The following is a 16840-nucleotide window of genomic DNA, read 5'->3' on the forward strand; positions in this document are numbered from 1 at the left end:
CCAAGGCCTTAAACTATCTTCTCATTTGCATAAATTTCGAATATTGCGTGCTCACTGAAACATTAGACATCGGGATTTTCGTAAAAATCAAATCAAATGAACTATGCAAGGAGGTCTGTGACAGGTATCCAAAGTTAGCAATTGCATTTTTTTCTAATGACGTGAATGTTTACTTCAACGCATTTTAATCATTAAATCATGTTAATTGGTCATGAACATAACGAAAAAGTATAGAGGAAAGATCATTTCAGTTACCAAAATGAAACAATACTTGCCTATGATATTTGAAATTCGTATTGTTTGTTTTCATTAAATGTTCATTGATCCGTGAAACGATGAATATTGTTGAAGATACTCTTCCCAACAATATCTGTCATCATATTCGATCATTTTTATCGATAGAAATGTGTAAAAAATCAAATTATAGCAAATTTTAACATATGTTTATTCAACCGTGAAATTTAGCCAAAAACTTGTATCGTCTTTTAGTAGAAAGTACCTTTTACAAGCCTTCTGACTATTTTTCATGATGAGAATTTGGAATTCGTTCCAATAAAGTGGAATCAAAATCATGATATTTGGCTTGTGACTTTTGAAAAGTGACAATTTTGCCTTCTGGTTGTGCTCACTGAAGCATGACATAAAATACGTCCATAACATTTTCTCAGAGGGTAGCTTATAAAATTACCTACACGCTCATGTTAAAAATATATTTAAAACTCTCATTGGTTCGGAAATTATGGATGTTTGTTTAAGGGGGGACTTACTTTTCTGTTGTGTGTAGTTACTTATGAAGGGGGGGGTCAGATTGAGAATGTTATGTGGTTCTTTGAAATATGATTAGGATAGATATATCTTTATGGTTGGATTTGAATGGCTCTACCGACTACAGATTGCATAATGTTGAAGAGGCGTGTTCCTTGGAGTGGGAGAACTAGCAAAAGCTTTTTTTACCAAATGAGCAGTTGACCTTTTCATTTGTTTTGGGGTATTGGTTTTGTTTACTTTTTTAAAGGGAATACTGTTCTTTAAAGTGTTGTCAGATACACTGACATGAGAGTATCATTTGAATTGTTTTAGCATTAAATATATCAATATACATGTATATCAATACTCTCTATATTCTCTCTCCCTCCAAACCCCATATTGATATCAGAGCAATACCCGCTCCCCCCCCCCCCCCACTCCCCTGAGAAAGAAAAAATTAAAATAAAATGAATACAAATACAAATACAATAGAAATAATAATGAATAGAGGGAAAGATATTTATTAAAAAAAACATTGATGGTGCTAGTATTATTATTGAGTGAAAAGGGGTTAAAGGTGGTGTATGCCCATTCTATCGGTTGTTCGTTTTCACAGGGTACAAGTATAACCATTTTAATAATTCACGTGTTGAGAACCAACAAATAAACCGGGGCCGGCATCGGACACGGAAAAATTTGACCTATGATATGACTTCCATTTTCTTTATAAAAGACAAACTATGGGTATTGTATTGTATTTATTTTCCGTCAATTAGAATATAATAACAATGATAGATATATTTACCATTACAAAGAAATGATCATTAAAAGGACGGGGGATTGCCCTACTAAGCGTTGATAACATATTAACGCTGTTTTACAGAGGGGTCCCTTACATAGATATACATGTAAATATAATACAAGAAAAGAAAAACTTAGTTGACTTATGATAAAGACGTTGACAAGATGTGAAAAAGTAAGAAGAAACATATTTACAATACATACACAAGATAAAGTAAGAATGAGGGATCTGAATTAAAAGTTACAAGAAGTCTGAAATAATTTTGTGAGGCCCCTTTTTTTAAACAAGTTCTGCTGGCCCAGTTCACTGGTTCACGTTAACAAAAAAATCAAATTTCTTCTGTTTACTCCTTCCTCTCTTGAATTTGTAAATCATTTGGAAACAGGGAAGGATTTTTTTTAATAGGGATGCCGACCAAAATTTGATGAGCAAAGAAAAAAATATACATATATATGAATAAGGTTTTCAATAAAAAAAAATGACTGACATTTTGGTAAGGGAAAATTTGACAAGCAAAAAAAAAAATTTTCAATGCAAAAAAAAGTGATTTGGGTCAGGAACAATTTAAAAAACAAGTAAAAGAATAGTTTTCACTTCAAAATAGAGGTACTTCTAATGAAATTCCTACTTACATAATGCGAGCGCGTAGCGCGAGCTGATTTTTTTTTTTACATTCAGCACTTTTTGTGACCATGAACAGAGGTCCATGATATCACTAAACACAAAATTAAAATCTGAGCAGAAGAATTTGTGCATGGTAGGGTTCATGTGCATATTTAAATATTTTAAGCCTCATGTCCTTAAGTAGATCTTCTTCAAACTCTTAATGCTCGCAAAATTTTCATCGTTATATAATGACCTGAAAGTTACTATTTTTTCCAATTATTCCCCTCCCCTTATTTCATTCGCTTTTATCCATATACCTCCTCCTTTTACTCCTTCTCCCTCTCTTTTTTCTCTCTGTTCTTCGTTTTATATACAGTGCACAAAAACCGAAACCGAGATTTAGCGATGATTTATCATAACTTAATCACAGACAAATGAGCTAGCAGTGTAAAGCTCAGAATCTCTTCTTTCATTTGATATTACTTAGATTATTCCTCATTCACGCATGAGTGAGCAAAAACAATTTGAAGAAAGGATACCAAAAACTTATTTGGCGGGGGGTATCTGAATTTCAAAAAGAAAATCACATGCCTAAAAAGTTCAATGTCTGCCCTTTTACTTGATACCTTAATCACAGAAAATTGTCAAAAAGTTCTGCTCCCTCAAAACAATTATTTATTTCCATAATTTCATTAAACGTGTTTTCACGGTTTTCCACAGAAGTTAGTCACGCGGTTAACATTAACAAAAGACTTAAGCATCGCTGATCGTCAACAAAACGGAGTGTAAAGTGAGTCTGAATGCTAGCCTGTAAATCCTCTTAATTTTATGAAATTATTGAAATTCAAGCCTTATGTCAAATAACCAGAACTTTGTTATTTCTTGACCATTTTCTGTAATTGAGGTATCAAATTAAAGAGCAGATATTGAACTTTTTAAAAATGTGGTTTTCTTTTTTGAAACTCAGATACATCCCGCCAAGTGACTTTTTTGTATCCCCTCTTCAAATTGTTTTTGCTCATTCATGCATGACTGATAAATAATCTAAGTAATTTCAGATGAAAGAGGAGATTCTCAGCTTTACAATGGTAGGTCATTTGTTTATTGTATTTATGGTTAAGAAATGATAAATCGTCGATGAATCTCGGTTTCGTTTTTTGTGGGACGCACTGTTATATATATATTTGCACCACCAGTAGGGGAAACGGCCCATTCGGCCCCCACCTGGATCCACTCATTCAAAATATGACTCCATTTTCTTTGAAATGCAATAGTCTGTCTTTGATTATAATGGATTTTATATCCATGACTGGTATTTGCAATGTCAGATCGTGCGGTGTGACGTGAACCAGAGGCTGATCCGGGATTTTCCAAAGGTGGGGCACTTTTTTTTTTTTTTTTTTTTTTTAATGGAGAATGGTCTCCAATCCCTGATGAAGGTTTTATGTCACGAAAAATGTGACAAGCACTGTGAATAAATAAAGCATAATAAGTAAAAGAATGTATTCACTTGCATATGTCAGGCATTTTCCACTTCGGCACGGGCCGGAAGCCCCCCCCCCCCACCCCCCCCCCCCCCCCCCCCCCCCCGCCGCGCTGGATGGATCCACCATTGGAGTAAGCAATAATTCTATACGGCGATTATTATATTTTCTATCTTGAATATATCTTTTTTTCCTTGTTATGAAGGCGTAATATTTATTTGTTTTACCTTTATTATGTATTATAATCCAGGCACTTGTCATTGTATTTTTCTTCAAGCTATATTTTACCAGTATTCCCAGTGCATCGGTTGGTTGGGCGGAGGGACCATTAGGTCACAGTGATTAAGTTTGCTCTCCTCTTCCCTGGCCACCAACTGATGCACTGGGCAAACTTCTATCAAATATTACACGTACCTGTGTAATTTTTATGTCATGTTATGTAATGATTGATATTGCTTTGTAATCTTGAATATGTTTGAAGTACCGAATCAATAACAAATAAATAATAAATAAATTTTAACATTTTAGTAATGAATCTGAACACGCAGAATTTCGAGAAAATTATCTTTTTCGTACAACTTCTACTGTTTTGATGAGTATTATTATATACGCGGGTATGGTTAAATAAGTCAAGGTCCAAACGAGGTGATCGCTCTTAAGGGGCGTGTCTGCATGGTAGAGACAGAAATAAAAGATAGTCCATAGTCAATGGATTGGGAATTATGAAAACGGTCTGCCACTGTTATAGAATTCATAAATTTATAATAATATGTTATAATATATAAATATTTTCGCCATTGAAAAAAATGAAAATCTAATTAAGTGAAAGATTTCGACATGATATGACACAGCATTAAACAAATTATCATATTACACCCTTTTTTCCTTTCATTCTCTTTCTGTTACTCCTTCATTTTCTTTGCTTTTCCCCCAGTCTTTTTTTTATTTTTTCCTCTTTGTTTTATTTATCTACGGGGTAGATCCAAATTTTAGATCTTATCATCCAATATAAGTGCAAAAGGATCAATTCAATCTATTGACCACGAGAAAAAAAAATTAGCTCCCTTTATTAAAATTAAAATTCAATAATTTTCACTGTCATACCTTCAACTCGTTACAGGCCTAATAATAATAGTAATGATGACGATGATGATGATCCTTGGTGATAATAATAATGATGATGATGATGACGACGACGACGATGACGATGATGATGATAATGAGGATGATAGTGTTGGTGCTGGTAATAATTATAATAATATTGGCAATAATCGTGATGATGATGATTTTTATGATAATAATAATTGTAATAATAATAATAATAACAATAATGGATACTACTACTACTAATAATAATTGTTGTAATACACCAATGATAATTTATCTTTTCAAATGATAAGAAGGACTATGAATACCAATATTGATTTGTTTTAGTCATAAATTAATGGAATGTGTTAAGCCAAAAATAATCGCTTTAGAATGTACTTCGTTAATATCTCCTCTGACAATGACGTCATCAGGCAGGCAGTACTTCATCCACGCAATTGAACAATCCTTTGTTTCCAATTTTGGCGCACAAAACAAAGTTCACATAAATCTGGTACAGCCAATGAGAAGCAACTAGCTATACGCACTTGGCCTGAGAATGACTCCATCATCCAGTATCTGGAAAAGTACTTCCCATGCACTACGAAGACCAAAGTTAGCATTGGGTGAGTAGCAGGGACGTCACGACCATTCCCAAGAGGGAGTTCACCTAGCTTTAATACGCAAAAAACAACTTCTCTGAAAACTGAGCTATGGAATACTTGATGTGATGGTATAAGGTTTTACCGAACGAGTTGATGTTTTCATTGTTGATGGTTTAGAGTGAAGACAAAGGACGATGTCTGGAGCTAATATGGAAGCTGAAGATGGTGCAGTTTTGGATCCTAGGATTAAGGTAATTTATATTTATCATTTATTCTCCATATTAAATTTCATTTCATTTTATAAGAAGATCATTTGTCTTTGAAGGTGAGAATTCAGTATACTGCCTGATCCATTTCCCCGCTAAAGTTTGATTGCATCAAGTTGATTAATGTTAATGGTTCACGTTCAGTTCTTTTTCATTTATGCAACATTACAGATTGGTATGCAGTAAAGCTAAGTTATAACTTACCAGGAGCCGTGGGTTTTGTTGTCTTGACAATATAGCCTAACCCCAAACATTATTCTTTTCCATGTAGCTGTATTTCTTTTAGATCATTGATTCAATGATTCAATATTATCTACAAGAAAGATATAAAAGATATGATGATTTGTATATTATATATATTTTGAACTTCAACAAGAAAGATATGATTTGTATATTATGTATATATATTTTGCATTAATATGTCTTATTTATTGAAGGAAACCTTCAATAACAAGCTTTGCTTTTCAGAAGGTTTCTATTTCATTTCATAACGTTATATTATATTTGGCTTTACTTTGTAACTTTGTTGAAATTTTTTTGGAATGAAATAAATTCGTTATCAATCAATCAATAAAAAAATAAATGAAACGAAATTTGACTAAAGAGCCGATACTTTTAGTGGATCGATCAGTTTCTCTCTTACATATACATGTACTTTTTTTTAAAAGAAGGGTTTATATTCAGTAAATTAGAATTACATTCATCGAAGTATCACATGAAACGTAGAATTAAATTTGATATGTTGATCAGCTAAATGGTACGATTTATTTCCGTTTCGAACAACTAGTGAACTGCATATGAGGACAATGTCTTTTATACAGGATTTTTTGGGCAATATTGCACTCTATTCTTTTACGTGAATGATTATATTGTTTAGTCTACAGACGTCAGTTAATTATCGGTGTCACCAGAGCGTATAGGCTATATAGTATGAAATCTTAAATGCATACACAAAAAGCTTCATTCAAAAACACTTGGACGGGGGATAAGCATAGGCGGCGGAAGCGGGGGGGGGGGGACGTGTCCCCCCTAAATTTTAGGTGGGGGACGATCCCCCCCCCCCTTAATTTTAGTTGGTAACCTTTTTTTTTTTTTTTTTTTTTTTTTTTGCTTGTCAATTTTTTTTCCTGCGTCCCCCCTATAATTTGCGGTTGATAACCTTTTTTTTTTTTTATTGTCAAAAAAATTGTGTGGTGGTCCCCCCTAAAATTTTTGGCTTCCGCCGCCAATGGGGATAAGCAACCTAGACTAGTAGACCTATACATGTCTATGGTTTTAAATAATCTAGCTTTACAATTACAAAATGATATATAAGTACTTCTCAGCCCAGTTACAACAAACGTTTGATATGAGCATGCTGGGGACCGCGGCAGTGAGGTTCCTTATATACTGGTATGTTGCTGTCAATTATGATCAGAGTCAACATGCAGTTGTAAATACCGTGATTATTCAGCCCTTTAATATATAGCCAGTGATGTCATTAGGGGGAGTTCGGCGACAAAAATTCGACAAGCAAAAACAAAGGGAAAGGGAGAGGACATCAGTAAAAACTGGTAGCCATTTCGTCTCCGAAATAAAAACTGTTTCCCTACTCTGTTTTCTTGCTTTTTGGGTGTTCGATCGACCCCCCCCCCTCCAGGCTACAGGCTTGTTACTAAAGCCTTAAAGGGATTATACATTTAAAAACAGACATAGTGCCTATCGACAAAGATCTACACGAAGGAATTAGCCGTAATAAATGTGCTGATTTTGTTAATAAAAAATCTGAAGACAAATTGATGTTTTACGAATGAATATTTTATTGTGATTATAACGACAGCGACAATGTCACTTACACAAAATTACATAAAAAATCCTTCTTCATGTAATTTAAAGTGACGACCGAAATAAGAGCCAAGAGGTTATCATGTTAGTTATGCGACAATCACATTAATGTAACCGACCCGATAGTATGTCATAAGAAATAACGTAATCAGCATGGAGTCAGTGTCACTGGTGTGACCTAGCACAAAAAAGACCTTTGATCAGAAAATATCTTCAAGTAGCATTGGTTTATTACTTACCTGTTATGTCAATACAAGAAATACGAGATTAGATTATCTAACCAAATGAACGAAGGTCATGTTTGAAGAGACATTGAAGGTTATCCCGATATTTGCTAAGAACTACTGAAAGAAGAACCATTCAAACTGTAATGTTTGAATTATAAAGCTGTATGGTAATAAACTAGAAAAAAGAAGTTCTAGCAGTTTTTAGATCATACCCAGTGGTATCATGGTTTGACATAGGCCTAAATTAGTGCGTTATTTTAATACTGCTTATTTTTAGTATTTTTGTTTAATTTGGGGTGGTGAAATTGGCATATGAAATGTCGATTTAAACGCATATTAAAAAAAATTATATTGAAATTTCAATTCAGTGATACACCAAAATTCACGTTTTAAAAAATTTATATATTTTATGGGGGCACCACCAAAACTATATCTGCTCGTGTTTTATATGATGAGTGTTTTGTATGATCGTCAGTCCTAAAATCAATGTTTTCTGGTAGACTAGTTATTCATAAATTATTATAGAGACCTATTGTTGATAATGTTCAGATAATGCTGATCTTCATATTTTGAAAGCATTTTACAACAGATATCGCAATTCCATGTTGAAACATATTAACTTTGGACATTTATAGCTAAACACCATGATCATGATAATAGAGGATTTATCATGTATTTACAAACGATAACGATCTAGGGGTTGAAATATTATATACATGTACATGGACTGTCACGTTGACGCCTATAATTTAAGACATTTTCTTTGTGTTAGATTATTATTGACAAACCTCTTTATATTTACCATCCTATAGCAGATAAAATATAATGACGATCGTAATAACATCGGGTGTAACAACAATCAATTGTGTGCTTCAGCAATGTGTAATTCATTTTGTTTCGAAAAGAAACCTCTTGAAAAGAAAAACATTTTGTAACAAGAACAACTGCTGACAATGTTTATGTTCTAATTTCTTTCATTTTTTCTTCATTCTGTCAAATTATCACACTGCAAAAACTCTGGTGTTGATTTAAAACCTGCCCGGAATCTCTATCTGTCCACACCAGAGAAGTGTTAAACAACACCAGTTTCGTTTTGGTCTAACACCAGATAGGTGTTTATACAACACCAATTAGTATTAAAACAGCATCGGTTTGATTCCAAACTGGTGTTGTTTCAATACTTCTCTGATGTGGACATATATAGATTCCGGGCTGGTGTTAAATCAACACCGGAGTTTTTATAGTGCATAATGAAGGTGTTGTGATTCACATTGTAATAGCCCATAGCATATAACATGTATACGGGGATCGACTTTGGAGATTCAATTTGAGCATGATTTTCGCTTAGGCCTATCATTTAGGTCTTTAGGTCTATCCTTTAGGTCTATCACTCAGAACATATTTTGTTTCTATCGATGCACAGTGTTCCATAATCATAATTAAAGACGGACTACAGGGAATTCTGGATTTTATTCCAATCTTAAATATTTATTTTTCAATTAATGTTGAATAGAGAATTTCAATTCAAATAATTTTAGTCCACTCAAAATGTTGATTTGAATCAATTTTGAGAAAAATTCAACAAGCATCTACAATTTCATCAAAATCTGATATAGAATAAGAAAGTTATGACACTTTAAACTTTCGCTTATTTTTCACAAAATAGTCAATAACTATTTTGTGAAAAATAATATATGCACAAGTCAATAACATGCAAATGACTGAGTCGATGATGTCGCTCACTCATATTTATTTTGTTTTTTTATTGATGGAATTATACAATATTTCAATTTTTACCAATTTTACAATAAGGACTAACTTGACTGAACCGTAAAATTTTAAAACAATGGTCATTCCATATGTTCAGGGAGGAATAAAACTTACTTTTACATTTACAATGAGGGGAAAATGGGAATATTTCATTCTGAATGCAAAAGAAATAGTGAGTGAATAACGTCATCCGTCCCCTCATTTGCACAAAGACCAGAATGTTAATATCACTTTTTTGTGAAATTAACTTTTCTTATTTAACATCCGATTTTGATGAAATTTTCAGTGTTACGCTTGTTGGATTTTCTCTTTTTATTCAAATCAACTTTTTGTTGGGGTGGACTTGTCCTTTAATAATCAGAACTTGAAGTAATTCGTTTTTGAGCTTGATATACTGTTGTTTTTTCCCGATTTTCGATGAATACCTTTAACAAAAAGTTACCTTTTTTACTTCCGTCTATACAGGAAGAACTTGAACTATTAAATACAGCTTCTGCGGAAATCAATCGACTAGAAAAACAATTAGATGTAAGTATATGTTAGCCTCTGGTTCCAACTTCCGTTTCCTCTTTCATAATACGACCTTACCATCGGGTTCATTTTGTCATGTTGATGTAGGCCTACCTTATATCATGTACTGTCTTCAATCGGGGGCGGGGACATAATTATCTAAGTTTAGGTTTTTTTTCCATTTTCGATCCACCACAGAATAACAAGATTATATACAGAGAAAGTTATATTTCTTTACCTTTTAGTTCTGTGAATTAATGTAGTAGTTCCATAAATCACAATTTTCTCAGAAAGTCGAAATCGTATTGCATGAGCATTCGATTTATCAAATATTTTTCAAACGAGCTACAGTTTTCCTCAAAGAGCTAGGCATGATACATTTTAAATCACAAACCATCAAAATATTGTAATTATATATGGCAGTTGCGTATACAGGGGGAGGTTATACAAGGGTTCAAACTCACCTTAAATTGTTTTGATACCCAACCCCCCTAATTTTTTAAAAGACCTTTTTTGTGGGTTTTGTTTTGGGGGGGATATAGGAAACAACCCGGAGACCGTCAGCATTTCATTTAGCTTGACCCCCCCCCCCCTTTAAAAAAAAAAAAACCTGCGTACGCTACCGTGGATTTTATATCACATGAAACACGGGAAGGTGCTCGTCTGTGATAAATAAAAATAAATCATAATGTTCTTAATCTATATTTTTATAAATTACGTCGAAAAGCTCATTACTATTTTTTTCCTAATCTTTTGTTTTGGGTTCTTTCAACACAGACTAACATTGTCCGAAACAGTGATAAGTAGAATTAGTACTTAACTTTTTTATAATGTGAGTTATTATAATTTGTTGTTTAAACAATTAATCATAACATTATCTATTTAGAGCTAATCTCAATTAGCAATTTGATATTATGTATACAGTCGTAAGCTCCAATTACCATTTTTTATGTTTATGTACTGTTTCGTGAAAACGTAAATACGGTGAGATTTGATGATAAATTCAAATCAATTCAACTTGAAGTCGAGATGACCCCCCCCCCCCCATACGATTCATCCTTCCTTACTCCCTGGATGTATTACTGCATTTATTACTCTTTCTCGCATGCCCCCCCCCCCTTGCCCCCGACCCTCCCCCTCACTATCTGTCTCCCACCCCCATCTCTCTCTCCCTCTAGACCCCCCTCTCTTTCCCTTCCTCTCTCCCTCATCTATCATCACACTCGTGTCATATCTCCCCGTCTATCTCATTGGTCTCTAAAAGGATTAGTTAAAATAATCAATCATGTCAATTTGATGGTGAAGATTTCGTCCGACAACAAAAGTGGCCAAAATTAACCAAAGTTCAAGTATTTTTTTTTTATTTCAACCAAAAATGTGATGATTTTGCTCATGATAACCATAATATTGTTGTATTACTATTTTTTTTTGGGGGGGGGGGGTAGGCAGGTGGAGCTTACTCACCAAGACGAAGGCTGTTCAGGCCAATTCTGTTTAAGATTGTACTTATATACTTCTCTATACATGTCTAATACCTGTATTATTTTGAATCGTGCTAGTCTTAATAGCTACATATTATACACTTCACTCATAAAAAAAAAATCAATATCAACATCAAAATCGGTATCAGAAAAATATCTCAATATCTCGATTTCCCGTTTTAACAACACATTTTGATAGGAATCTCGACAAGCATTTCGACAGACCTTAACCGAATCAACACAAAGTTTGAATGAGAAGATCAAGAAATGTCGAAAATCAGCTCAAAAAGCTCAGGGTTATTATGCAGCCAAGGAAGAGGCAAGAAGGGTAAGTTGGGTCACCGCTGGTTCATTTATTTATTTATTATTTTTTATGTTTTCTATAATCTAACAGTGACATACTGGTGGGGATTAGTGGTCTCCATCCATCCCTTGCCATCCCCTCCCATCCATACAAATCTGGGCCCTGCATACATATTGCAATTGTGTTTACTTTGGCATCCTATAACTAATTACCATGGTAACGATGCTTAACAAAAACTCTTTTTTTTTTTCAAGTAACAACAGCCTTTTTCATTAGATTTCTTTGAATGTCAGGCCAAATGACTCTTGCTTCTATTATATTCCAATACTTTATCTACAATGTCGATCTATCTCTGTGTTGTGGTGGTTTGTTGAATTAATTCGCATTTGAATATTCAGAGTTGCGTATTGTAGAAAAAATCGGTAATTGACGGTGGCTCATCATGCAACTGAATTTGAAAAACATAAAATGATGGAACTTTGCTGTCAGTTGCTACTCGTCTTTGGAATTCTTGTACCAATCCCATCTGACCTAAAGGCCTATATTTTAATGTGTGACATTATGGGACCCAGCGACTCTGAATGTTTTTTCAGAGATAAATGGAGCTAAACAAATTATGTTATCATCACCATCATCATCATCCTCATCATCACCAGTATCACCATTATCATCGTCATCATCATCATCATCATCAGTGTCACCATCATCATTATCATTATCATCCATCATCATCATCCTTAGAAATGATGCGAATTTTTTTTTCTCTGTCCACAGGCTCAGGAGCTTGCCCAAGAAGCAGCGTTACGATATCAGCGAGCATCAAGCATGTATTCAGCAGCTAAAGAAACTATCTCAATAGCTGAAGAAGCCGCTCTTACAACCAGGAAACAGAGAGAACAAACCTCTAGAAGACGATTCGATTCAGCTCTTCAAGAAATGCTCAATCTATCCACAGAGAAAGTAAGTGTAACAGTTTTAATCATTATGATAGAAATGATCAAATTAATGATGTACTCTTATCCAATAGTCCTCTGAATTTCAAGGATTTTATATTAACCTGCTGTGAACAGTGACCATCCGAATATTGGATTTGTTTTCTTTTATTCTCAAGGATTATCTTGTAAATCTCAAAAGATTTAAAAATCTTTTTATCTTTATATTTAAACTCCACGCATAATATTCGGCTCACTGGCGTTCAGATGGGCGTGAGGCCTGGGGGCCATGGACCCCCCCAAAAAAAAAATTCACGACTAAGAAAAAAAAATAGAGAAGGCCAGTATGGTATTATTTTCTGGATATCATGTCAATGTCTATCACAAAATTTTGATTTTGTATCGCAAAGGTCAAAATTTTCGGTTAGATTCAAGATTCAAGACTTTTATTCAATTTCCATCAACAATTTTTTGTTCAAAATACAAAAAATACAAAATAAATAAATTGTACCAGTATATCCACTCAAAATAAGAATGTTAACACAGTTAAGGATATGACAGAATTTAGTCATGACATTTACGTTTTTATTCATGGTCAATATTGTTATAACAATAGGCCCTATATGTCTTTTCTTCAATTTATTTTATTTCTTAGTTGAATGCAGCTGAAAAGGAGAAGCGTGAAAGTCAAAACGAACATGAGAAACGTTCTAAACATTATATAACCAGCCAACAACTAGTCGATCAGCTGGCAAAGAAATTCAAAAGATCTATCAATAAATCAGCGTAAGTATTGGGAATTTCCTTTAACTGTTGTTTTTTAAACAATTTTTTTATAGTCAAGAAATTTACCCCATTTAGTAAACTTTCACTTGCAGGAGCATCATATAGTAAGATGAAAGCTAACCGGAAAAGGGCGAAAACTTAGATTGTGAATAAAGAACCTTATCTTATATAAATTATGATTCTATTCATAGCTTTATTATATATAGCTTGAGTAGCTTTAATTTTCAGGGGGGGGGCTTCAGCGTTCCCTTTTGTCATCAACTTTATACAACATGATAAGGACCAGTAAAATTTCGCGACCCATTTGAGTTGTCGAAAGAGCCACCGGGAAGTTTTTATAACCAATAGCGGGCCCTGGTTCAACTTTTTATACCAGATGGACGTATGGCGAAATACCCTTGTCATTAAAGGAGTACTCCTGGCTGAAAATAGTATTATTTGAAAAACTCAAGTAAAATCAGACAGACAAAGCACTGAAAACTTCATCAAGTTAGACAATAAATAAAAAAGTAAGAACATTGTAAAGTTTTGCATCGTTTCGGCGAAACAGTTCTATCCATGCCTTCATGAATATGCTATGAGCACTCTGATGATGCCACTTTCCCCACTTCTTTTTTGTAATTTGTTATATGAAATTGTGTTTTTTTTATATTTGGTACTCCAAGAACTACAAAAATTTTATTGATTGATTACTGAATTAATGTGTAAAATAATCATTGCTGCAACTTATTTTGATATTATATATCATCAACATATCTATGAAAAATTAAAATGATTATGATATTATGTAATAACATAGAAAAGGCAAATTTCGGGACATGCCATCTTCAGCCCACCTATACTCATGACGGCGTGCATATAACATATGACACAAAATATTGCTAAATTCTAAAATTAAATATTATTGTTATTTGTTACCAGATTTCGATAAAATTTTCAGCGTTTTGCTAAGTGAATTTTACTCTTTTTACTTAGATATGATTTTCAGCCCGGAGTAATCCTTTAATTTTTCTTGCTCAATGTAGGAATGTGGCTAACTCATTCTGCATTAACAATTATTTGCTCGTGTCATTCTATCTTGTAAAAAAACAGAGAGTACTATGATCTGAAGAAGTCATTCTTCTATCAGCTGAACGACCTGAAGACACGAACTGAAGCCTTACAGTGCGCCCTCACTGAAAGCAAGGCCAAGTATCGAGGAGCTCTGAAGCACTTGGAGGAAATCTCAGATGACATTCATCAATCCCGTCAAGTTGCTGTGATCCTAGCTGGAAGTCGACAGAGTGGAGTCGGTGCGGAGACAGAGAGTGAATCGGAACATGAGAAGCTTGATATCACATTCAATATTGGTTAGTTTGATGTTTCAGAGATCTGTTGTAAAGCATTCAGTTTACCCATCAGGTTTGTTGTCTTTTCGAGGGCTGTTAACCAGCATTGTGAGGCCATCTGACATCCACCAACATCACCAGTAAACAGCCAAATTTAATGATAAACAATTCAAAATGGAATACCCGTTTTCTAGTTATTACATTATTTTAAGTTTGACTTGCTATCATTCTAGAAGGGAGTACTTTCAGAATTTGTTTCCACTGAGATGCTGCAGTAAACCTACTACTGTGATTGCTTATGTTTTCTTTCCCATTGATTCACATGGGTATATTATTTTGTCCCCTTTGTAAATCATTATTTTATCCTGGTATCTTCCGCAGATGATGGCATGGATAATGAAAGCATTGTTACCGATTCATCCGACCCATCTACTTGTACATCACCGCCCTCTAAGTTCACATCAAGATCAATCTCAGGCTCAAGTCTACCATCTCCCGCTGAGTGGGACAATACAGAGATAAAGACAGACAACCATTTTAACTTTGAGAATATTCCAGGCAACAGTCGTAAGGAGAAACCAAAAAGAGATTCCCTTCCTAAGATACAAATGGAAACCGTGGATGATGTCGAAGATGATGACGACGTTGATGATGAAGATATTTTTATTGGCGTTGACAGCGACAGTGACGATGACACCGATGGAAAGCTCGGTGTCACACGTAAGCTAAGAACAATCAGCATTGGTGACCTCAAGTCATTCAGCGTCTTTGAAGACGGTGAAAACATTGATACACCGGTGACGGCTAATGAATCGAATATCCCGACATCGAGTCAAGTGACTTCTAAACAAGTGGACGATCAAACAGTCAATGAATCATGCAACAATGATGATAATGGTCATTCAACCAAACCCGTGAATGAAACCCTAGATGAAACTCTTACTGAAACTGTCACACTCAATAAAGATGTTATGGATTCTGTTGATGACGATACACAGCGTCAAGGAGATCAACATGATGACGGCGTAGATGAAATCGAGAATGATAAAGCTGATGATGACGTCGTTTGGATTTAAACAATAATTGACATATTGAGTGACTGTAATATGATCACGAATATTAATCATTGACTTTATTAATCCGTATTCATGCCACGATATAAGAATTAGAGGGCTTATGTTCCATATTGGGGCCGCGAGTATACGTGTCACTAACGTAAGTTTATTAGGGTTGAATTGAATCCCTTCCTTCCGTTACTACCGACCTGACAAGTTCCATTCTTCTTGGCTATAGAATCAATTTAAAAAGATGTTGTTTTTGTATACTTCCTTAAGTCTTTGAATGTCTTATCTACATTGCTCTCATCACAGAACCGTCTCATTGTGATTGATCATTAAAAGAAAGTCATCAATAAGCAACGTCCGTAATTTGTAAATGAAAAACATAATGACGCATGCCCATAAAGCTTCTAAAGGTTTGATGCCTTTTATTGATTGACGTCTTTTAGTTATTTTATGAATTCGACTTGAATGTATTTCTTTGGTTAAAGTCTGGAACATTGAATTACAAAAAGTAAATATTACAACATTCACTAGCAAAGATGCTGAGTGAATGTTCTAATTTATCGAAGAAAAAAAATCCCGTTATAACTCAAATAAACTTTATCTTCAAATGTAAATGTTTGATGCGACATGAAAGAATTTATGAATAAAATATATATGTATTATTGTTGATGTTGATGTGCTCACAAAATTCATTGGCATAAATTGGATTGCATCAGCACAAGACAAGCACCTTTGGCACCAACTTGAGGAGGCCTTCGCCTTGCAGTGGGCTGAACATGGCTGATATGATGATGAACACAGATCTCAAAGTAAAGAAAACCCAGGTGGCAACAAGAGGGAGAAATGGAAATGAAGGAATAGACACGAATTAATGTGTGGAAAAGATGTAGAAAAAAGAGTAATGATAAATGACGGAGAAAGTGAGAGAGAAAGAGACAAATAATGATAATAATTGAATAGAATAACTGTATATGTCCATAAATTATTTTTTTTCACTGGTTTATATATATTTATACAA

The 16840-nt window shown here is 34.1% G+C and overlaps 1 protein-coding gene across 1 annotated transcript; it reads left to right on the forward strand.

Moving 5' to 3' along the window:
* Positions 1-5228: 5228 nt before the first annotated feature.
* On the forward strand, positions 5229-16489 carry LOC129274369 (SH3 domain-binding protein 5-like). Its single transcript, XM_054911191.2, has 7 exons — positions 5229-5581; positions 9883-9945; positions 11608-11736; positions 12487-12672; positions 13300-13430; positions 14523-14779; positions 15140-16489. Exons 1-7 carry the CDS (start codon positions 5525-5527, stop codon positions 15832-15834), a joined length of 1518 nt encoding a protein of 505 aa, XP_054767166.2. The 5' UTR covers positions 5229-5524; the 3' UTR covers positions 15835-16489.
* Positions 16490-16840: the final 351 nt, after the last annotated feature.

The sequence above is a fragment of the Lytechinus pictus genome, chromosome 13 (assembly GCF_037042905.1).
Source record: "Lytechinus pictus isolate F3 Inbred chromosome 13, Lp3.0, whole genome shotgun sequence".
Classification (NCBI taxonomy): domain Eukaryota; kingdom Metazoa; phylum Echinodermata; class Echinoidea; order Temnopleuroida; family Toxopneustidae; genus Lytechinus; species Lytechinus pictus.

Bases quoted from the DNA above. Each gene is read 5' to 3' on its own strand.
- LOC129274369 (XM_054911191.2), top strand. From the start codon at position 5,525: ATGTCTGGAGCTAATATGGAAGCTGAAGATGGTGCAGTTTTGGATCCT. The intron at 12,673-13,299 runs GTAAGTGTAACA...TTTATTTCTTAG, and splicing joins TCAATCTATCCACAGAGAAA to TTGAATGCAGCTGAAAAGGA. The intron at 13,431-14,522 runs GTAAGTATTGGG...GTAAAAAAACAG, and splicing joins AGATCTATCAATAAATCAGC to AGAGTACTATGATCTGAAGA.